This window comes from Calonectris borealis, chromosome 1 (assembly GCF_964195595.1).
Source record: "Calonectris borealis chromosome 1, bCalBor7.hap1.2, whole genome shotgun sequence".
NCBI classification, from domain to species: domain Eukaryota; kingdom Metazoa; phylum Chordata; class Aves; order Procellariiformes; family Procellariidae; genus Calonectris; species Calonectris borealis.
This window is the reverse complement of record NC_134312.1, coordinates 90,186,814-90,210,765: the sequence shown is the minus strand read 5'-3', so window position 1 is coordinate 90,210,765 and position 23,952 is coordinate 90,186,814. Positions and strand designations below refer to the sequence as shown.

General features: G+C 46.9%; 1 protein-coding gene across 1 annotated transcript in view; it reads left to right on the top strand.

Moving 5' to 3' along the window:
* VANGL1 (VANGL planar cell polarity protein 1) overlaps positions 1–23,952 on the top strand; it is a 45,525-nt gene that overhangs the window by 6,000 nt on the left and 15,573 nt on the right. The window contains exons 2-4 of the mRNA XM_075166676.1: positions 2,519–2,810; positions 4,608–4,734; positions 7,521–8,128. Of these exons, the coding sequence (XP_075022777.1) occupies positions 2,728–2,810; positions 4,608–4,734; positions 7,521–8,128 (818 nt within the window). The 5' untranslated portion in view covers positions 2,519–2,727. The remainder of the gene's footprint in view (positions 1–2,518; positions 2,811–4,607; positions 4,735–7,520; positions 8,129–23,952) is intronic.

The window sequence follows — 23,952 nt, the reverse complement described above, 5'->3', positions numbered from 1 at the left end:
CCAGCCTGCCCTGACGTTCCTGTGTTGGTCTTCCCGTGAGTCTGCTTTCTGTGCCTGGTGCCCAGCACTGCCTTGCTTCACCCACCGTCAAATGGGCACCGCTTGCTCATGGTTCCTGTCTAGACAGCCTGTGCATTTCAACAGCAGCCTCTACCTGCTGAAATGTTCTCTGACATCTCCAGGGAAGCGTGAACCTGTGCTGCTGGGGCTGAGAGGGGGCAGGAGAGGGGCTCTGTTCCCAGTCCCTGACTCGGCTCTGATTCTTCAGTCTAGGAGTTGGGGGAAAAAATTCTGTTACGTGGTTAGAGGAGAAGGTTGGGAGTTGATACTTTCCTAGAAGGCAGGGAAAAATGCGTAACCCTTACTGATGTATGCCAGCAGCTCTCCTTGCTTTTCCTATTCCTGTACTGTGGTAGTGTGTATTTGTGAAGACAGTGGTTGTTCTCAAAGGGACCCCGGTAATGTCACAAACAGTCAGTGGTTTAAGCCCATAATATTTGTTATCACCTTTTGTTAAACTGAGGATGTTCCTGATTTGTAATGCCTAATGTTTCGAAGGTCCTGTGTAGCCATCTTCTCTGTGGGTATCATAGCGCTTTTTGAAGGCAGGGGGGTGGTGGCCTCACACCCATTTATCAAAGGACGGACACAGAGGAAGAGTTTTTCCAAGGTTGCGTAGCAGGACAGAGGTAGAAATCAGGTTCAATGAGTCCCAGCCTATTGCTGGATCCATAAGCTACAAGCTGTGTGCAAGTCTAGGGAGTTAATGAGTGTTACATCATGTGTCCCAGGCTGGGGAATTTTTATTCCTGTTAACTGTGCCGTGCCTTGGCTTTATGTCTTGCTGTGTTTAAATTCATCCTCATTCTTCCCCTCCCGAAACCAGGCCTTTCGTTCCCATCCTTATTTGTCCTCCCTAGATTCTGTGCTGCCTTTAAGGAGCTTTCTCGAGGCACGATACGCCGTTAGAGCTTGGGAATTGCTGTACTCAAAAGGTCCCCTCCACCTTCTCCTTTCCAAGAGCCCTGGCAAGCCCAAGTGTTGTGCAAATACCTGCAGCTCCCGATGCAGCAGGAATGCTTCTTTACTTCGTTGCAGATTGCACTGCCAGCCAAGGAACCCTGTGGGGAAGAGGCTTCATTTTTTAGCATGGCTTGTGTGTGGTAGACCTCTCTGCTCGCTTACGAGCTTTTCTGGAGGTGTTAGTGGAGGAATCTTATGGCTGGAAAGAATAGTTGGCCAAGTATGAAGCTCGATTTCTGTTGTTGTCCCTCTGTGTTTGGGGAGGGAGAGGGCTGAAAGCAGTGGTTGACTGTTTTATTGCTAACAGCTTTGAAAACTGCTGTGAGCAGAAAATAACGGAGGGATCTAATTTAATTTTAAAGCCGTTTTTTGCCCTCTCTGAAAGTACGGCATGGCTGTAGCCCTGTGTTTGCTGGAGATAGCAGTCGTCTGGGCAGGAGGCATGTGAGAGTGCTCCTTCATGCCGAACGCTGGACTGTGCCAAGGTATCTCTGTCCATAGCTGCAACCCCTCCATCTGCACCTCGTCACCATTTGCATGCATTTCCCAAACCAGTGACTAACTCCCCTCCTTTCCATTTTTCTTTGCACCTAACGCAGGGTGTGGGTTTGGAAAGCGGGTCGGTGTCTACCCTTCCTCCCCACAGGGTTCATGGTTTTTGACATGTCACTGTTGAGAATTGTTCTGATGTCGCCCTGCTCCTGTTCCAAAAACCATGACCCTCTTCTGCCCTTTACGGATAAGACTTAAGCTTCTGTTCCAAATGGAAATACGTTGTAAGAAATGTTGGCCCATATAAGATAGATGTGATCTCTAATCAACTCTCCCTAGTGTTACTGGTATGTGTATATATAGATAGGATTTTTAATAAAATTCAATTCTTCAAGGCCCAAATTAGGTTCTGGAGACAAAGGTTACAAAGAAGGGGAGGTGCTCATAGTGCCATTGATTGTATAGTAACTAATGCTTGTGAAATGGGCACACCTTGCAGTTGTGAAAACAAAGCATGTTCAGACATGGTGGTCTGATCCTCTTCTGCATTTCTCCTGGGACAGTCACCCTCATGCTGCACCCCTTCCCCCTATATATAGGCTATAATGCTGCCGTTCTGAATCTGGGGGTATTTGGGCTGTGCATTACACAGGTGGGGTGTGGAAGTCAAGCCCAGTATTTTTTCTGGGGGTGAATTTCTGTATCTAGGCTGCTGAGCCTTCTCCAAGTCACTGTCTTTTCCAGGTGACTTAGGCTGTTTCTTCTGGATTTTTAGATGAATGGGCTAAACTTTACAAAACAGAGATACGTTATCAGTTTATTTAAATCTCTACAAATGCATGTTTCACTAGACCGGAAAGAGAGATATCGGCCAGGACGAGCTTGCGAATTGGGCACAGTGTGATGAGTGGTGACATGTGGCCGGGGTGAGGGAACTGCTGCAGCAGGAATGATGTCTTGCTTTGCTTAGAGTGTACTTCCATGCCCATTTCTCTTTCCTTAGGTCGATTGTGAGGAGCCGAGTACCCTCCCTCCCCTCCCCTCCGATCAGATTCCTTGTAAGTGAAGCTCACTTGCTCTCTGAGGACCAGACCTCACTGATGACTGGGAAGCAAAGAGTACCCAGGAAAGCACTTTTACTACGGACTCCGCCTCAGGAGCACCAGGAACTCGTCTTCTAAGTAAAATCTGTGCCCCTTCCGTGCAGACCCAATGTCTGCTGCAATGGATACAGAATCAACATATTCGGGATACTCCCACTACTCAGGTCACTCCAAAAAAGCCCACAGACAAGGGTAAGGAAATGTTTATTTTTGATTACTTACTGCTCCAAGATAGGACATGTACCATGGAAAAAAAATTGTAAGCCAAGATGAAATCAGTGGGGCCACAGCTCTGGAGTAGGATATGTGGAGAGTCCTCGTGAGGAACCCAGTGAGGAGACTGGAAGCAATAATGCTGCTAATTTAATGATACTCAAGCTGTTGGATGCACGCTGGGGTCATGTATGGCCAGAAAGATTGGGATAGCGCCAGCAGAAAGAAAAGATCATTTAACTCTGCTCTTAAAGTGCGAGGGATGAGTAGAGTCTCTGGGGAGAAGATGTGTCAGACTTCCTAAACTGATAATTGCCAGTTGTTTTCTCTTCCAATGCCATTTCTTTATTGTGTAATAATAAGGTTTCCTATCTCTCCCCACCATCCTCCTGGCTACTCTGTTGATGGTGTGTTGGGTTTTTTTAATAGAATTTGAGTGGTACTTGAGTCCACAACAAGTCCTTTATCAGCATTGATTGGATTACAAGTCAGGGTTTTCTGAACTTGAATAGCAAGTCCTGTCTGTGGTAGTTCAGCAGCATCAAAAACCATCTTGCTCTGAAACTTCTGATTACTTGGAAACATTATCCTTTTTTTTTTCCTGCATCATCATCAGTTTTACATGCCAAATGTGTGCCACTTACAGTCTTTGCAACTTAGAACTGAGCTGGTCCAAAATAACTTGCATTTCAGAAGCAATTATCCTGTGGGGTTGGAAAAAGAATTCTTCCATGAAATGAAGTCTCTTTGCTCGCAGTCCAGTTATTGAGTAAAACATCTCTTGTTTGCCTTTTCTTCCTTCTTTAACACCCCCACCTCCCATATGGATTGCCCTTTGAAGCTTAGAATGCCATGTGGAAAGATGCCTTCAAAGTTCCCAAAACAACGTAAAAATCCTAGAGCCTTTTACTGTGAACAGGAAAAAGTCTTATCCTATGAAACTGTTGGGCTTTGGTAATTCCGAGAGAGATGCAATGGAGAGAGCAGAGCTGGGACACTGGATGCTCCTGAGCTTTAAGCCAGTCCCTGAGTACAGTGAGGGTCTCTGGTGCAAAGGCTGCTTTCCCGTCCGGGTAGGAAGGGGGAGGAAAATATTGGTGAGCAAATTGGTGGGGCTTAACTCATCTTGAGACATTCTCAGATGAGAAGCTGTGAGGTCTGCGAGAGTACTCTGGAAGTAAGCACTAGCCTGGTACCCTTGATGTTCTTGCTCTCTTTGTAAGAGGTTAACTGGCGATTATTAACCAGTGGAAATAAACTTCACCAGTTGTCCTACAGTGTTAAGGTCCTAGCTGACAAGACTTTACGTTGCATGAACTAAAACTGTCCTGATTAATTCCTTGTGTTAACTGTACATGTCCCTGTGAGACACTTTATTGCAGGTGGAGAGCTGTATAAACTAGTTAATCCCAAATGGAGTTGCCAGCTGTTTGGAGAATGCAAGCTTTCCTTTCAAGCGCAGCACGGGCAGAAGCTGTTTTAAGAGTAGATGAGGTGGTGGGGATGGACCCCTGTCCCCTTTGCTACCCTCTTCAATCACTGAGAGGGTGGACTGTCCCAGCCACCAGGTTGTAGGCAGCTCTGGGCAAGGTCCCTTTCTACCTCTTCCAAAGCTTGTTTTGTCACAGGTTGAGTCAATATTGATCAAGAGATGGGCAAGCATGACTATGACCTAATGCTTAGGGCACCTGCTGCAGGTAGAGGTGTAGCAAATTCCAAGCCGTGCTCCAGAAACTATCTGGTAACGTAGTTCTCTTCTTGCTCTGTTTGGAAAAGGAGTCGGGACAGGCACAAATCGCCGCGAAGCAAAGATGGCAGTCGATCTGAGAAGTCCGTCACTATCCAGACACCTCCTGCAGAGCCGCTGCTTGGGAACGATGCCTCTCGGGCGGAGGAGGGCCAGGTAAGGAGGGAGTAAAAGCAAACGTGGAGTGTGGTCTCTGGAACAGAATATGTGACTTACTGGCACATGGGTAAGAAGAGTGTTGCTGGCATGCTGTTAGTAAAGAATCATGACTTATGGGTACCTTTATTCATGCATAAAGCCAAGGTCTCAATCTGTTTTGTCTTTTTCCGAGAGCATTATTTTTGACAGCACCGGTGCTGATGTGACTACTCCTGGGACACTAATTTGCCTCTGTCTCCAGAGCATCATCTGCCAAGCTCTGTAGAAACGTCTGTTTCCACCATGTCACCGTGCGTTATTCAGGTCAACCTTTCCCCTATATGCGCACTTTTGTTTTTAAGCAGGATTTGCTCTAGGTAATCGTGTAAAGCACATTAGGACCAGGATCCCAGTAGGGAAAGGAGACAAGAAATGTGAAACTCATGCGAAATAGCTGGGAAGGAGAGTGAACTCAGTGAAAGCTAATATATTAACACTGGGTTCAATAAAGAATGGAATAATGCTGCGTTTAGATTGCACCTAGGATGGATCCAGTACTCTCTCTGCTCTAGCAGTTGATGTGAAGATGCATATTCATTTTCAAAGAATGGCTGATGCTACAAGACATAGAATGCGGGATGTTTCAGTGCCTCCTGGTCTGGATTTGGGGTGTGTTAATCCTTGGCTGTGGGGCTCCACCTCTGCCCTTTCAATAAAAAATTGATGTCCAGTTTCCACCCAAACTGTGTATGGTAGTACTTGTAGCAGTATTCATGTAGCTACAGTGGGATGCTTTATGTACTGCCATTTGGTATTTTGTAATCAGATGCTTGTTTTCATGAGTCCCAGCTATTACTTCAAATAGATCTAAAGGTGCTGGTGAATTCTTAAGCCCTTGTTTTCATGCAGACCTCCTCAATGTGAATTAAAGCCGAAGCAAAGTAAGTTGATGCATTAGCAAGACTTTTCTCCTAGGGAGCAGGGTGCCCTGGGTTGGGTCCAACAACTTTGTATCGCTAGAGATTTAGACTTGTATTTCGATATAACTGCACGGTTTTTTGCTTGTGCCACTGCAAGTGGGAAGAGCTCTTACAAGGGGTAGTCTGAGACTAGGGTTGCCTGTTGTCTTGTGGGCTGTAGCCTTAAGCTGCTGTGGTGTTCCTGTCCCTTCTCTCTTCTGCACAGTTTCTCAGTTAATCAAATGGAGGAAACTATGCAGAGCTATTTCATGCATAAACATAAAATAGTTGAAATGCTTACATTGCTTTACTGGAGACACTGGCAAAGAGGGAAATGTGATAGGATTATATGCTGCCTTTCAGGACATACTACAATGCAGATATCTCTTCTGGGGCCTCTGTTTTGGTGAGAAGCGACTCAAAAAAACCTCACATTAATTCAAGATGCTGACTGCTTGTGGCTGGTCTGTCTCAAAACCCTACTGCTCTAGGCATGGGAGGTATTCATGTCTTGGAGTGCATTAGAAGTTAAATCCCTGGAGATGTTCAAAGTAGTCGTGCTGCCTCTGTCTACTCCTTTCCCAAAGATTCTTGAAGACTCTTTCCTCTAACTCTTTTAAGGAAGTGAATAAAGGTTTAAAATGATGCCTGTTTCTTTAAAACAAAATGCTTTGATCAGCATGTGTAGCTGCAGAAGTCTGGGGGAAGGTGTAAATCCTATTAATGACACAGGCTGCAGGAAGATGCACTCAGGAGGGTAGGAGGAAGAGCAAAAATGTGTGCTTCTGAATGGGCGTTGCAGCTAGAAAGGTGTCAGGTGCCAAGCAACAAAGCGCATGCATTGCCACTGTTTGGTGTGTATTTGTGGGAAGCATCAGGAGTCTTCATGTGCATGAGTCACTCCAGCAGCAGCCGTGGGTCAAATCCATACATGTCAGCATAACTCTTTGGCCGTGCCAGCATCAGGAAGGAGCAATTGGAGGCATTGCGGCATGGGAGAACTAGCTTGCAGAAGTCCTCTGATATTAGCTAGGGAAGAAATGAAACTTTCGGAAAACATAATGTAATCTGAAGCTTGACTGTATGGCGACTGTATTTCAGGTAAACTTCTTTGTGGCTGAGTGGTTTCTGACAATGTCCTAGACTCTAATACCAGAGCTACTTGGTAGTCTAGGATCCTTAAAGCCCCATACCTGAAAATATCCTTTGTGACCACCTGTGATTTGTTGGTTTAACTAAACTTTTATTAGAACGTCAGCTATTGAGGGCAGCGCTACTGTAGAGGAGAGTAAAAGAAAATGAAGTGGAGGAACTTGCTGGAAGTGCGGTTGCTTCTGTTACGGATGGAAAAATAATCTGTGAACATGTTTTTGATTGTGTAACAACAACAACAGGCTATGAAAATTTCCCTTCCAGGTGCTTCTGTGGTGCAAGTGCACCACAGAATTTGTGGGCTGAAAAGTGCTAGTCCTTGCCCTGCACATGGGAACTGATGATTACTGCAGTTTCCAAGAGTTATGTGATATTATTCGTTAAGTGTGCTAGCAGAGGAACCTCTGGGGTACAGTGAGTGGCATAGCAAGCTGAGCTACCTGCTCTACACTTACAGGTTTTTAACACCTAGTGTTTGTGGTCACTGGTTTGGACAAGTTGCTGTTGTTTCCAAACCTTTGCTAATTTTCAGGGTTGATTATTCAATACATTGAAGGTGTTGCTTTTGCTGTATTTTTTTTCTGGGACTTAAGTCTGTTGTAGCAATCTTTTTCCAGGCAAGAAAAATGGAAGACCTGGAAGAAATAACCTGATTGTTTCAACATTGGTTTTGTTTATCTCTTCCTCCTTCAGGATGACAACTGGGGTGAGACCACGACAGCAATCACAGGCACCTCTGAGCACAGTATTTCCCAGGAGGACATTGCCCGGATCAGTAAGGATCTGGAGGACAGCGTTGGGTTGGACTGCAAACGTTACCTGGGCTTAACAGTGGCAGCTGTTCTTGGACTCCTTGTCTTCCTTACCCCCATCGCCTTCATTCTGTTACCCCAGATCCTGTGGCGGGATGATCTGGAGCCGTGTGGTACTGTCTGTGAGGGACTGTTCATCTCTGTGGCGTTCAAACTCCTCATTCTTCTGATTGGAACCTGGGCTCTGTTTTTCCGCCAGCCCAAGGCAGATATACCAAGGGTGTTTGTGTTTCGGGCCCTTCTGTTGGTCCTCATATTCCTGTTTGTGTTTTCCTACTGGCTCTTCTACGGCGTTCGCATCTTGGACTCGAAGGACACCAACTACCAAGGAATAGTGCAGTACGCGGTGTCTCTGGTGGATGCTTTGCTCTTCATTCACTACCTGGCCATTGTGCTGCTGGAGCTACGGCAGCTGCAGCCCATGTTCACTGTCAAGGTAGTTCGGTCAACGGACGGAGAGTCGCGATACTACAGCTTGGGGCACTTGAGGTAGGTACGAGCCCTTGAAGTCCAGGGGTGTAGATAGGTGTGGCTATGTTGTAGCGTGAAACATCAACGGCTTTTGTACATGTGATATTGCTGGTTTCTGAGTCTTCCCCCAGAGGAGTCCTAGAGTCTCTCCAAAGCTACCAAACTGAACCTCTCTTCCCCTCTGCGAGTGTGGGAGAGGTTGTCCCTGCTTCGGAGGAGTCCTGTGCATTTCTGTAAATGAAAAGAGCTGATGGCACAGCTTTAGGCTGGTCATTGGGCTAAGCCCGATGCGATTTTTGTTTAAGATCCTTCGTTGGGCTTCCTGCCCTGTCTCCTTACTGAAGGAAAGAGGAGAGGCCTCCTTGTGTAGCCGGGGCTGGCTTGTGCTCTTTGGCTGTGCGGGCCAGGCGCCACTTTGAGAGCAGCCCTTCAAGCCATGCAGAGCGTCGCTCCCTGGAGCCTCCTGACCGCGGGGCAGCCCACGTGGCAGGGACTGAAGGAAGAAGTAAGTGGCCCTGTGCGAGAAAGCATTCAGCAACCTAACGTGCTGTTGAAAACGTCCATTTGTCCTCATTGCCCCGTGCAGCCAAGAGATGTGCGAGGAACCTGAATAAACATCCCTCGGGTCGCACTGTTGTTTGGATCCTGTGTGCGCCTTTTGCAGCCGGTTGAAATGCTTGTCTTCAGGTGTTTGTGCTCTGAAGCCTGTTACTGTGACAGGCTGGGGCTACCTTGAAGGACTTAGCCAGATAGCTACACCGTGGGATCTGAAGGCTGCTTCCAGTGACTGGGGACTCTCTCCTTGTTTCTAAGATCAGCAGTTTTCCGCAGTTTTGTGTTGGCTTGAAGGAAATAGCGTTTAGTCCTGCTGAAGCAGTTGCCTTGATGCAGCCAAAATCTCCCAGCAGTTCAGGCATTTAGGAATAATATTTTTAATGAGTACTGGGGCACATGTAGGCGCTTTTTTTGGTAGCGCTGTGCTGCTCCTGGTTTGGTTTTGTAGCATGATGCTCTTTTTGTCGTAGGTGTGGATCAGTTTGCTGGGTCAGATGTATCTGGGAGCGTTTGGGAGCTGTGCGGTATCTGTAGGTATGACACACACACGTCTGTTTCCACCTTCCCGCTGGGGTTAATGCTTCCCTCAGCAAAGGTACAAGGAAGGACAGGTATCTCAATCTCTGTAGTTCCCATGTCCTGTGAAGCTCTCTAGAAATCTCTTAGTTCCTGTGCCCTGTGAAGCTAGCAGCTGAGCTCTGAAGATGATTCCCCAGGCTGTATATGTGTGCCTAAACATCTGTTCTGCTTATCCTGTCCAGACCCCTATGGCATGTGTATCTATTGCAGATGGAGAGATTAGTGTCTGCTGGTTTAAGTGGATGTAGGAACAGTCTCCTGCAGCCATTAGCTTAGCAATGGAATTGCTTTGAAGCAGATTTAGTGGTTGAAGCTCAAGTCTGGGAGTTGACTCGTGGATGTTGTTTCTGGCTTAATGGAAGAACTCAAGGCCTTTTGGGTGAACTAGGTCTGGACTCTGCTGTATTTTCCTTCTCTGTTAAATGTGAAGGAGGACCCCTTTCTGTCATGGAAGTGCTCCCATTGACTTAATGAAAGGTTACCTTCAGGGTGTAAAAAAAAATGAACTAATCTCTGTTGGTTTTCTTGTGAAACCAATTTTTTTTCTTTTTTTTTTTAAACTTAAAAATTTCTCTGTGGTAAGTGACAGATGCAGCGTAGCCTTTAAGACTAGGGAGATGGAGGGATGACTACCACAGTGTTGCCCTGTGCCACAGCTTTGTGCCTTGAGGTGTGCCGAGGCAGTTCTCTCGTAAGTGAATTCCGCACAGAAAGTTCAGTACATGTATCTATGTATGTATGTACCTATATATACAAACACAGTGTGCAGGCTTGGTTTCAGAGAGTTTGCTGGTTGCTTGGTGGTAGATTGTAGGTTTGTGTTCAGGGGAATTAAGATCCTACACCTGCCAAAGTCTGGCTTTAACTATGTAAGTAATCTTGCCACTGGAAGCAAAGAATTTGCTCAAGAATCAAGGCCTAAATATTTAATAGCACATGTGTTCGAAACAGTGTTCTCTCCAATACTCTCTCTGCAGCAAGGTTTTGAAATGCCTTGGGTGATGCGAGGGCAGCAAAGAGTTGTAAAACCTAGGGTGAAAATTGAGATGTATGAAAATTAATTTGTTGGCAAGCTGATTGCAATTTTGTTTGGCGTGTTGAATCCAAATCATACAGCATGTAGATGCTTCAGTGTCTTGTGTTACAGGAGAGTCTCATTAAGCAGGTCTAATAATGGTAAACTAGTGTTGCTTTTTCCTTAGTTTCTGACAGATGTGTATTGACACATGTTTTGAAGCCTGTGTGTCTTTCCACCTTTACTAATGTAAAGGTAAAACTGTGCAGGTTTGATCAGTGGCCAGGTGTCTCCCAGCTAAGGGAGAGTTCATTCTCTCTCTCTTTCTCTCTCCAAGCAACAGAGAGAGTTACTTGCATGTAAACGGTAGGAGCTTGATATGGAGTGTGGCCCCAACGTGACAAACACTGTAAGAAGTTAATGTAGCTGGTATCTCCTTCAGCTTCTAAAGGCTTAGGATTGTGAGATGTTCATGTAAAACATGAGAATTTGGGAACTTTTGAACATCTTTGCAGCATAATTTTGCAGAGTTTCCATAAAGGTCTTGACATGCTTGTTGGTGAAATGTCAGTCAGGGTCACAGGGGACTGCCTTCTGCCTCTGGTTGGCTCTCTGGCTGAGGCAGGGGGCTGGAATGGGAGGTCTGTTGATGGGAAAATGTGGAGACACGCAAGGGCAGTTTGAATTATTCAGGAATAATTGTGGGTGTGCTGGAGAGGTGGTAGTAGCTATGATGGAGTATGCATATACTACTTGTTGCTGCCTCTGGGCTCTCCATTTGCCACCATGCATGCTTGTCTCACCCCAGCGCTTTTAAATGGATCTTAGATAGGTTGTGGGCTGCCACCTGGAAGGAGGAAACATGCTTTAACAGGTATAGCAATCTGGCTGCCTCCTGAAATCAAAACTTTGCTGCCTCAGTCCAGCCTTTTGTCCTCTTCATGCTCACAGACATCTTAGAAGTTTTGTTCCCTGGCTGTCCATGGAGTCTGTCTTCCTCAACAGTCCAGTGTGCTCTGGAGAAGCTGGTGGCAAGAAGGCTCTTGAGACATCTTACCTTGTTCAGTGTTGCTTCTTGAAGTAGCTCTGGATTTTCCACAGGAAAGTTGTTGATGTCAACCTTTTTAATCCAAGGGGGAAGCTTTCAAATTCTAGGTCTTTTCTGATGAGGCAGAGGGAGGTGCTATATAAGTATGAGGAAAACAGGCTTCCTGGGGGGAAGGGAAGAAAACAATAGCTCAGCCACCCTTCTGGAAAACCATGTTTTTGCCAGGCAGGGTACAGACAGGATTTTCCACCCTCCCTGGCTCCAAATGCAGCAAAGAAGCTGAAAGTGCTGAGTTAGGTATTCCACTCCACCCCTGAGGGCCCTAGGTCCAGGAGGGTAAGCATATTTGGGAGTAGTTCCCCAAATTCATATTATAATCAACCTATTAATAGGCTGACTTGGTCCCACCCCCAGCACTTTGGCTGTAACTTTTCTTCTGGGAGACTTGACTGCCAAAACGAGCGTTCCCTTTGGCATCGATTCAGGAGCTTGGGGAGGAGGGAAAAATTACATTGGAGCCCCAATGAATGTGGTGCCAAGTCTCAGCTCACTGACTGCTCTGCTGCTCCTGGTAGGAAGGGTTGCCACGCAGAGGGAATGCTTTATGGTGCTACCTATGGGTAAAGAGCAGGGAATAGAGTAGATGCAAGAAAGGTCAAGCCTGGGAGAATGAGAGAGGTTGGGTGGGGATGCTGGCGAGACTTTTGAAAGCAACAACAAAGGGAAACAAAGTGGGGGAGGACCACAGTAGATAACTTCTCAGTTGAAAGGCTGGTAGTTTTGTGAACTGAGGCTTGGATTTGCAGCTGAGGCTTTGGTTTGTCCCTACGGATAGGGACACTGATGGCACCTGTCATCCACAGTTCAGTACCTTTTGGATGGCTCAGAAACTATGTAGGAAGGATCTTGCTGGAGAAACCCCTCCTTTTCTGTAGTTAGGGTGCTAAACGTATTCCCTTCCTCTCCAGTGAATACTCTTTCCCCACCCTAGAGCTTTGCTAGTCTAGACAGCTCAAGAAAATGAATGGCTTCAAACACATGTGGTAATTACTGACCTTAGACTGAATGTTGGGCTCCGGTATAGTCTTGGTTTTCTGAGGTGAGAAATGTCTGAGAGTGGGGCTCTCTCCTCCCTTTTCCTCATCCTTGCAGTAGGGATTTGAGGAGCAGGGCCATGATAGTTTGTCATGTGTTGGGCTGTATGAAGTACTGAGAGCTTCAGTCTGTTTTTCTGTCCTTCCTGGCACGAGCTTGCCTTTATGAACCAGCTGGCTAGGAAGCTAGCAGGGGAGGCCTCCGTACACCGTTGGAATCAGGGTACAGCTTTTGCAGACGGCTGTGAGCGATTGATGTTCTCTGTCCATCAAAGCAAGAGAAGCTTAGTACTCAGAAATAGCAGCTCTGTGTGGAAAAAGTTTGTTAGAGCATTGCCTGTACCCATGTTACCCATCTGCATTTGGATGGATGTTTGCTGAACTGTGGTTTAAAAATCCAGGAAGGGAGCAGCTGCTTCCTCAAAACAGGTACCTGTCTCTGAAGAGCCTGTACCTTCCCTGCGGGAACTATCAATATCTTATTGAGAAATCTTGTGGCTTGCACATGGTCACAAAACAAACTAGATGCATACATGTTTTGTGGAAGGGGAAAACATTCAGCCTGTCTCCCAGCTGAACTGGAGGCAGCAGAGTAGCTGTTTCTTAGGTGGTGCGTGAGCCCTTACCTTTAATACAAACCAGAGCTGAAACAGAATTGCATGGTGGAAGCTGATACCACTTTTGACCCAGCTGCTTTGGGTTGGCAGTCTTGTATCTATTGAACCTGTTGGTTATAAAACTGATCTCTAGGCTGTCGGTATTTACTGATCTAATCTGATGAGCACTCTCTTGTCTGTGTCCCTTGGTGCCACTGGGGTCGTGTTCCCTAGTGAGGGAGTGCGTAGAGGGCTAAGGAATGGTAATAAGCTTCTTCATACTCTAGCTTGCATTTGTAAGCCTCACAATCTGATCTTTCAACAACGAGGTGTTGCTCAAATATGCCTGCCCCTATCAAGGGTGAAATTTTCCTAATGAAGAACACCTGGTCAACATTTGAACTGTACAGAGTGCTCTTGCCTATAGTTGTGTCAACACTTCTCTGTAGGTTATGCTGTCCTAAAATCTCCCTACCCCCCAAAAGGAAAGCTTCCATGGCATACAGACACCTTTGTTTCTGTTTCTAGCATGGTGAAATGTATCAGCTTAACCATGGGTTTAGGAAACTGGATCTCTTGCCTGAGGCAAGAGCTGCTGAAATCTTGGTGTTTTCTGGTGAAAGAACTTCATAATGTGTGTCCAATTGCATTGCTTGTTCCTAGTGTGACTGATCCCATAACTTGCGGGCTATTTCTGTTCCCAGTTAGGTGGTCAGAAGTGGGACTGCAGAACAAGCGTTGGCGCACAAGGGTGCAATGCTGTACCTGCCCAGCTAAATCCTACTGGAGGCACTCTGGGCTTGTGCGCTCTTCCTTTTACTCTGTGTGCAGTTTGCTTGGTCTGCGTTCCCAGGGACTAGAAGAATTTCACTGACCCTCTTTTCTCCTTGGGGTTTCTTTAACCCTCACCATCTTCCATAGTGATAAACACTGTAATGAAAGAGATTGCGCTGGTGAGGTTTTATCTTGTTCTGTAGCAAAACATCTTATTAACTGTCTTGCTGCCTTGATTACAAGAGCTTCTTAGAACAGCATGTTCCACAGACTAGCGACTTTGCAGAGCAGCTCCGTCGCCAGAACCTCGAGCCTGTGTGAAATTAGCCTCGTTGCTGAATGCGTTTTTTCTGTCCTGAAATCTGTACAAGGCACCCTGATGAGCATTTGTATGACTGTCCCTCTCTCCCGTCCATCGCCAAACCTGATGAGCACCAGCATTAAATAGTCTCTCCTCCCAAGAAGTTTTAGGGTAGCAGGCTAAATGGTGTTAACTGCATCTGCAAGTGTGAAGCTCCTGAAGAAGCTGAGCTGTCTGCTCCAGAGTAGCTTCTTTAGCACTAACTGAGAGGTGTCAAGACTGGTGAACTCCAAGGCAGTGTCTTTCCAGCAGCACTTCACATAACTGGGTGTTTACAACCACCTTTTTGCAACCCATCCTCTCCGCAGCTGGGCTGCTTCTCAGTGCTCCCATTCCTGAGCTTGCAGAACTCTCTGTCCACGGATGTGTGGCACGGGCAGTTGAGCATTAACACCCTTCAAATACCTCATGCCATGGAGTAGGGAAGGAAGCTCTGACTTGGGGCTGAACTAATAATGACTTAATGAGAAAAGACTTCCAACCGCATTCTTAAGTCATTCTTAGTCACAGGCCATACCTTTCCCCCTCCCGCCTGTGTCTGCTGCCTCGCCTCCAGGAGGATGGTGCCGCAGAGAGCGGTTCACCTGATTGCTCGTGCTGTGAGGGTACCCGTGGAATTGCAGAAGGGAATTTTCTGGTAGCCTCTGGAAAAAAACTGTGTGCTGTTGTCTGCTGAGCAGGGAGCAGTCTCCTTTGATGCTCCAGATGACTTATGGGAACGGTACCTTGTTCTGTTTTACGAGGGTCTGTCTGATGGTGCATGGGGTGTGTTGTCAGCAAAGACCAGATAGGACATCTTACTTGGGTCAGAGCAACACCTCATTAAGAAGATGTTTGTTTGTGACAGTAGGGAACAGCAGACTCCAGGAGTGCCAGGTGCTTCTCATTAGAGGGGAGGGGAAAGTCTAGGATGGACTGTCAGTATCTGCATGCACAATTCATCTGGGAGTTTCAGATGTGGTAAAGCCTGTCTCCAAAGCCTGGGAGGGCTCTGCTTTTCTGAAAGGAGCATGTTTTCCTAGCCTCTTGCCTTTCTGCATATGCTTTTCTTGATCTTTGATCACCCACCGCTCCTTGTGCACACATCACCTCTCCTCTCCTTTTCACCAGAAGGAGCATGGAGTTGAGTGTACTAGACCAGAGCCCAGGTACCAGTCGTATTGTGCTCCTGCAAATGCACAACGCAGCGATGGCGAGTGGTGCGGGGTGATTGTTATACCCTGGAGCTGTCTCACATTTTTGGAATACTTAATACTTTAAAAGTTTACAAGCCTACTTGTAAGTGAAGGGCCCACTGTCAATTATTAATCCCCCTGGCTACTAGGGTATTACTTGCTCCCTGATGGGGAGCTGCTAGGCTTCATCCTTCTGAAAGAGATGGTGTGGAGGAAATGCCGTTGGTTTCATCTGAAGGGATTTCCCTTCGTGTTGGTTTGTCTTTCAAAATCAACACTGCCCAGAAGTACAAGAACAGCATGTGCTCCAGCCTACCCTGTACTTAAGGGGTTTGTCATGTAATTTCTTTTCCTCTGCTGTCGGTGCCCTCCAAATCGCCTGTGTGTACCACCCACGGAGACAGATGGTCTCCCTAAGCTGCTGAACAAATTTTGTGGCTGTGAAGATACTTTTATCTTCAAATGCTGCAAAAAAAAATCCACCCCCTCAACCTTTGACATCCAGTTCTTGTGGTGAATGATGAAATACAAATATTCTGCAAAGGAGTGAGCTGTGCGCCCTTTAGGGAAAGGAGGAGGCTCACTTTTTGTTAAAAGTGCAAGAAATTGTGAATTTACAGTTCTCATACAGCACAACCAACTAATATGTCTAAGAAAACTGGAAGCTAATTCCTGACCCTACCCTGAAGGAATAAGGAAGGGTTAAGAGGGAGCTGGGTGGTAATAAAAGAATTTTTTTTTTTTCCTTCACAAAACTGAGGGCAATATTTTTGCTTATAACTTGATTCCCCTTCCAGCACTCGCTCCCCTTAAATGAACCTCTGTGCTTAAATTCCCCTTGTGCAGTTTAGGTCAACTAAGGACCTCAGCTGACAGTTTGGGGAGAGCTATTCCCCAGCTGACAGCGAAACAGGCTCCCGGCACAGCAGTAAGGATCTTAGCTGCGGTTTGGGGGCTGACGACTCTGGCTTGCGCTCACAAAGTCCTGGCAGAGGGTCATCTGCATCCTTGTTGGGGCTGGATTTTTGATCCTCAGCTCAGAACCGCAGACCATGTCCCTGCAGCCCAGCGTCGTTTGTAGGGTTGCTGGGTGCTGGACTTAAAATGAGGTGGCTCTTGCTTTTGTGAAGCCTGCTGGGGTGGATCTGGGTGGGGGATGCCCTGTGGTGGAGGGACGCTGTGCAGGGAGGGCTGGGCTGTAGTTTGAGAGTTGATATTCCTCTGTGTGCAAGGGTCTGCTAGCGGGTAGCGTCGATGCTGCCCCTTCAGGCCTGTCTGCGTAGGCTTGCAGGGAAATAATGCTCCAAGGTGTTGTGAGAGAAATTCTAGAAGAAGTCACAGCTCTTGTATTGACTCAAATGGCAAACTTCATTCAAAGTCTGGCTGTGTTAATCCTGTCCCCTGCTGGGGGTCAAGTAAGAGGTGGTCCTCTTTCCTGAGAGGACCCTACCAGGCTGCCATTGGAACAAGAGCTGAATACTGCTGTTTCATGGCAGCAGCATCTAAATGTGAAGTCCTATTACAGCACTGGGGTTTTGCTGCCAGTCGAAGCTTTGAACACTTTCTTTCTGTTCTTTCCTTAGAATTAAAGTTGCATTTCTTAGCCTTCACTTAAAACCCCTACCCCACCCTTAGTTACTTCATAACTATTAATGTAACTTGAAGAATTCCTTGTCTGAAGACTGTGGCCTTATTTGATGCATGAACAGGCTTTAAATTATCTTTGAAAATGTAGACTCTTGTAAACTTCTTGCCATACCTGCAAGTTCCTGCATATTTTTTTTTTCTTTTGAGGCTCAGACTATCAGAGGCATAGCATACATGTATGTTGGGAAGAGGAAACGCATTGCTGTCATGGATTATGCTACTCCCAGGGAATGGAACTGGTAATTCAGGGTACCGTGTATTGCCAGCTGCTGCGAGGTTCCTAGGTGCTTGAGCGGGGCATAGGCTAGAGTTGGAGGCTAATGGGTGCGCTGGAGCTCAGAGCCCGGGGGAGTCTGGTATTTCATCCCTTACGTGGCTGCACTAAGTGCCTGTTTCACTCTTGCATGCAGGGTAAGCTCTTGGTCTTGCTCCCAAATCCTGTGTTCAGAAGGTAAAGCACACCTTGGTGTCATCCTGTCCCCCCGACTTGTTTGAAACTCCTTAAATCCTAAATATAACCTCAAGTGTGTAGAAACTTTTTGAAAGAGGTTAAGCCTCCCCCATAAATACTCGGTACACCCCTCAATTACATAAATGTTTGATCATAGTTTCACATCACTTCTTGAACTAATGCTGCTGCAAAAAAATATTCTGTCAACTGTCTGATCCTTCCTCACCCCTCCCAAAGAAATCTTGTCTGGTTGCACAAGGATCTGAATGGTGGAACTGGTAATTTATATCTCTATATTATCTATGTAGCTATATAGTTTGTGTGTGTGTCTTTCTTCCTAGATTATTTAGCGCAGCTCAATTCCTGTGGTCTTTTTAACTGCCTTTATGGTGCTTAAGGGTTACAAAGGCTTGTGGTGGCAGAAGAAAGGTGTGATGGGGCACAGGGAAAGAGGCAGGACAGCATCCTCTCATGGTGGTGATGTTTCATTGAAAGCGGTCCTGCTGCTGCCTGCATGAGGAGATAGGTTGTGCACATGCGTTGCTGCAGTCTGCCTGCAGAGCAGGAGCAGTCCTTGTGATGCGTGGCGCTGTCTACAAATGTGTGCTCCTCTGCTGAGCTTGGGGAAAGGAGAGCATCAAGTCCTTGCTTCTCCTCCCCTACCCAGCAGGCCTACAGGAGACCAGCTGTGGCCCAAACATGAGGGACAAATCTCATGTCCCAGGCCACATCCCTCAAGGTGCAGAGCCGGACGTGGTGTACCCCATGGCAGTTTAGTGTTGTGGGCTTAGTGTAGAGTCAGATCACCAGCTGTGAGACAGGACTCTAAACTATTATCTGGAGTCATGCGGGTTTCCTTCCATGGGGCTCATTGGCCTCAAAAGTCTGCTCAGCTATGGAGATGTTAACCGTAAGATCGACTTCAGCAGCATCCCTGACTCTCTCAAGTCGGTCATGTGTTGAGTTGGGTGCAGACAAGTGGAGCCTGCTTGGGCTGCTGGCAGCTGGGTGCAACATCTGCAGATGCCCGGGGGAGCCGGCTTGCCCCTTCTCTGTTGGCACCTGTGTCTGTCTGGTGTGCCTGTATCTGCCATGCTGTGGGGACATCTTGGCAGCAGCTTCCTCCCATCATCTTTTCACTTAATTTGTCCCCTTTGTGCTCTTCTCTTGCTGCCCGCCTTCCCAACCTGCCAACTTGCTCAATAGATAAAGGAAGCCTTTCACAGCTTTAGGTTTGCTTCAGTGTGAGCAGACGGTAGTTGTTTGGGTTTTTTTCTCCTAAATAAGCAAGTTAGTATTCTCACTAGCTCTCTTGAGGATACCCCACCACTTTGCAAAATCGTGGCGTGGAGGCAGACTGCTTGGTGAGCTGACAGTGCGCTTGCAAAACCCATTTCTGAGCTCTAGCGCGTGGATCCAGTAGTTGCTGCTCTCCAGATCCGATTCAACTACTACTGGCTCCTGAGGGTGCTGGGTAGAACTTGTGGTGTGGATGTCTGGCCAGGCGTTGGTTTGGTTCACTGTGGGTGTCTTGAGACATGGTGGATACATGGCTGGGCACGGGCAGCTCCTTTGCTGTCATCTTTTTTCTCTGTGTTGCAACAGACCCTGGGGCAATGAGGTGCTAGTAGCAAGGGCTCGCTCTCTGCTTGATGAGAAGGTAGCGCCTTCGCCTGTTTGTGTTATATATGATCAAAGGGAAGTGAGTGTCTCTAGTTTGAGAGCTGTTGGGGCATCTGCGTGTGGTTATTGGTGTCTGAGGAACTGGTTCAAATCCAGCCCAAGCTGTTAGTGCCTGAAAGCTGCTCTTGTCCACTGGCTAATCTGCAAGCTATACTGTTTGGATTTAGTGGTTCTGCTAGGTATCTGCATGGTAAGTAAGTGTTGAAAACAACCCCCCCACACACACTGTTCATCTTGGAGAGGCGGTCTTGGCGTAGGAGGATGCGAGTGGTTTGCTTTGGAGCCTGCTCTCTGGGCAGCTGGCTTCCTTAGCTTTCTGGGGGAGAGGTTTGTCACGCCGCACGCTCAGGCTTTCATAAGCTTCTCTTTCAGATACAGCTCCTGAAGCTGCTCTTGTCTACGCTCATATACCCGTCCCAATGGATGGGCTGAGGTAATCGGAGCAACGTACCTTTGCCGCATGTTAACAAACTCCCCTTTGCTATTCTGTGAGGGGGCTGGAAGATAGCCTTTCTGGTTACCTAGGCTGACCCATTGCAATAATGCATCCTAGAATTGCATACGGTGAACCTGGGAAGAAGCTTAGGCTCAGCAACAGCTTAAGTCTTTCCTTTCTTGTGAAAAGAGTCCCCTGCCTCCCACAGAAAGCTCTTTTGGTGCTCCGGGACCTCCATTGTTTCTAAAACTCACATTAGGCTTTTGCAGCTTATTTCTTGTTTCGTTTTGTATCTGTTGAATGGGATGGCGGGGGTAACAAGTGTCCCTATGATCTTTGCCTCCCTTGGCACTGCATACCATGAAAAGAGATGTTCACTGTGTTACTGAGGAAGAGAAGTGTGGTGCTGTCACAGTATCTGACCTCAACACAGTCACTGCTTTTCATGGTAAATGGTATTACTGGACTGTTTGGACCACTCTTTGAGTGAGAAGATTGTGCTCTCCTCTACTCCTCGCTATATATTACCACTAGTGTCTTGTGGGTTTGTCCTGGCTAATTATACTAGCTGCCAGCTTCAGCTGTTGGAAGTAGAAGCGAGGGCAGTGCGGCCATTGGGAAAGCGTTCATCGAAATTTGAAGTTCTACCAATAAAGGTGACTGGGAAAAACATTCAGCCCATGTGCTGGTATCTTGAAGACCAGTTAACTACCTGAAGTATCAGGCTGGAAAGTTTCTCAGAAGGAGAATTGCAATTGGAGTATGCCTGTGGGTTTACTGGGGTTTTATAGCTGCTTGCTAAAACTTAGCACTCTCTACTTCTGTAGCAGCATCTTCTGAGTACTGGCCTGGGAATACTTTTATAGGGTTCTTCAGGGAGGCTTAAATAAGTAGCTTGTTTGGGTCGTATGAAATAAAGGAGTGGATTTTTTTTTTTCTGAAGTTTGGTCATACCTTCCTGTAAAATCCTCTATTTTGAAAGCTCTCGTTTCCATACTCACAGTTTCTCTTCCAAATAAAAAGATTAGAACATAACAGTGACGTTAGTAGTAGACTTGCAGGGGTCCTTTCCTTTTTCCTCCATATCGGAGTGTTTTGGCTAGGCTGCTATTGAGGAAAACAAACAAAAAATCGAACCTGAAAATGAATCCTACTTTCCCCTTATCATTCAGAAAATCTGTACATTGAAATCCCTTCTGCATCAGCAGCAAACTACTGTATTGCTCAGCTGGTATGTTGATTCTGGGAAACATGAGACTTGGTATAGAGAGTGTGTGTGTGTGTGTGTGTGGGAGAGCACTGCGTCTTGGACCATGCAGGGCAGAAAAGGGGAGATCTACAGCTAGAAGCCAGGCTGGTGCTCTCCTTAAACTTACAGCATTCATGTGACAGTTGTTCAGATGCCCAGTGTTGAGGGGTATGGATGCACACATAAATTTCTTTTTTTTTTTTTTAAAAAAAAAAAGGCTGGGAGGGGAGAGAACAGATGGGGACTGGTTGCTGCAAAACCGTGGGACCAACTCTGTGTGTGTGTTTGGGCTCCCTATAAATTGCACCATTAACGGATGGATGCTCACTTCCTTGGGGGCAGCAGCCATGCTGCCATCGCAGTGACAACCTGTTACTACGCTGAGGTTTCCTTCCCTTCCCCGATAAAGGCTTGACCTTGCAAATTTTCTTCCCTACCTGACCAAATGCCAGAAGTCGGGTATCTAAAACAAACCCGCTGCGTCTCGGACACCTGGTGCTGGTTCCGGGGAGGGCGAGGATTGCGCTTGCCTGCCTCAGCCGAGTGGAGGCTTCAGTTGTGGTTGTCTGACAAGAAAATGTGGTTTTCCTGTTCCTAGGGGCTGCGGTCTTGTTCTCTTGACTCTACCAGACTGAAATGCTGTTGTAGTTATGACGATCAAAAGGCATTTTTCTGCTCTGCTTGTTTGGCCACAGCTGCAGAAGGAGTTCCTTGTCTTGGCATCTCTGCTGAGATCTGACTCCGGCTCTGTTTACTGGTGAGGACAAAACTGTAGCTAAGGCACTGGTGCTACAGCCGGTGCTGCGAAGCACTTCTGCATGACCTCGGTCCTCTCGGGAGCCTTGCTTCAAGGTGCTGCTTGGGAAGGACAGCGAGTACCAAATCCCTCGCGCTCTGCCAGGTCGCAGGAGATGACTCCTGGTGTGGCAGTGCTGCCCGGGGAGCATCTGCCTGGGCAGCCTGCGCTGGCCTCAGCCCTAGCTGTGGTGGGCAGAGTCAGGTAGCAAGTCTGTATAGAGGATGGTGGAAATACCTTCTGTAACCGTTTTCAGCAGGGATGTTCGTGTGGGAAGCATTTTAATTTCAATTGTCTATTTCCAGTTTTATTTCCAAGGCTTTGGTCCTGGTGACTTTGCTTTGGAAGAGCAGTCAAGCGTGGTGAAGGACCGGGAACTCGAGCCCCAACTCTGCGCCTGGCAAAAGAGTATGTGAAGGAAAGGGGTTTTGTGGGAGGGGGGGTGTGATTGTAGGGTGCTTCTGGGAAGGTGCAGTTTTCCGAGCCTGTTGGGTGTGAGCTGACAGCACTGCTAGAGAGTAAGAAGTACTGTGGATGAATAGCTCAGCACTTCAGGAGATCTCAGCATATCTTGCAGTAGATAAGCTTGATGCAGTTGTAGGCTGGAAACAGCTGGTAAGGCAAAGCTGGCAATGTGTGGAAGGTTGCTTTGTGTAATCCTTGCTCAGCTTCTCTTTGAGGTGCCAAAGCTTCCCAACTGGCTGTGGCATGTATTTCATGTGCCCAGAGACCTTGGCTTGTTTTGATGCTGTGTCTATTTTGGAGAACATAAAAAACATTGTTTGGAGGAGAGGAGTCAGTGCTGGGAACCACTTGATTAAGTAACCCTAGGCTTCCTCTGCCGTCAGCCCTTAATTAGCACAGCAGTGATCAGGCCTCTCTGGGTATCCCTGTGGATTTTAGGTATGTGGCTCACTCTAAACTCTGATGCTACACGATTTGCATCTATAGCAAGGTAAGGAAGTGGGTGCTCTGGTAGCAAGCAGCTCTTTCTGGATGTGTATTTATATCTGTTGCAAAAGTGTGAGGCACTCCTCTGCCTTCGATGATTAGCAGTATCTAGCCGATGGTTGGTATAGTACCATGACAGGCTACATTTCTAGCTTAGCAGGAAAGCACGAAACTGCTAAAACCATGTGAATGATGGCTCTGCAGCCTGCTGGGTTTGACCCCAGTGTGTCCAATAGGTGAGCATAGGGGTGTGGCTTCAGTGTTCTGGTGGGTTTTTTTTTTCCTTTCCTCCTTATTTTCTACTTTGCTAACCCTTTCCCACCACTTCAGAAGACTCGAAAGCATTTTTCTAGAAACTGGCAGGGCCCAAAGCCAGTATTTTGATTACATAAACAGGCTCTTCTCCTTGTGCTTTGCTTCAGTATAGCGCTGGCTTGTTTTCCTGGAAATCCTCTAAAAAAGCCCATTTCAGTATTGGTGTAGCTATGTCACAGAAGGCAAATACAAAGCCAAAATGGCCTCTGAGCTACAGAGTATGGCAAGACCTCAAATATCAAAATCCCGTGTGCAAGTATTCAGGCAAAACTGTTCCTGACTTACCTTTTGAGAGAAAAAAATTGGCAATAGTTGCTGCCTTTGTCACATAGTCCCCTCCTCCACTTCCTTGGATGGCCTGTAAAAGTTAATTCATTACTGTTTGTAAAGGACTGCGTTTCTCTGCTGCCAAATGCCACTGAGGTACGCTGTGCTTCTGTTGGATCTCCTTGTTTGCTTTCCTTGTTGGCAATGTGCTGCAACATGGCCTTCTTCAGGGTAGTAATAATAATAATTTAAAAAAAGAAAACAAACTAAGCAACCCTCCAACCACACAAAATGCAAAGCAACAAAATGTAGAGCCTTACCGATATCGCCTGCAAGGAAAACTGGGTTTCCAGTAGGTCACTGGGCTGTGCGAGAGTGTTTTATTCTCATGTCATAGGTTTTCTGAGTCTGAACTGTTGCATGAAAATGCTCTTCGTGTCCCAATATGCTTTTCTGTGTTCTGGTAGTTTGTTACAATGCCTGAAATACATTGGGCTGCCAGAACTGCTTTGTAGGACATGAGGAGGATCCTCACTCTGACCCTCTCCAACCAGGCAATTAAGTATTGAAACTTTCTGTTCATTTTCTTCCTGCCCCTCCCCATTCTTTTAAAATCGTAAGAGCAAGGAAAGCCTCAGTTTGCTGAAGTGCGGGGTGAATGAATACAGTGACCGACATGGTGCTAAACTCCTCCTTAGACACTTCTGCAAGCAAACAGCCTCCGAGTGCGGGCTCTGGGAAGACTGCCAGTTTCCATCCCGCTGGAGCTGGCGTGTGGGTGGAGAGGAGGCTTGCTGCAGCCACTTCACCTTGCTCACAAGGCAGCAGAGGGTCTGCCCTGCAGTGGAAA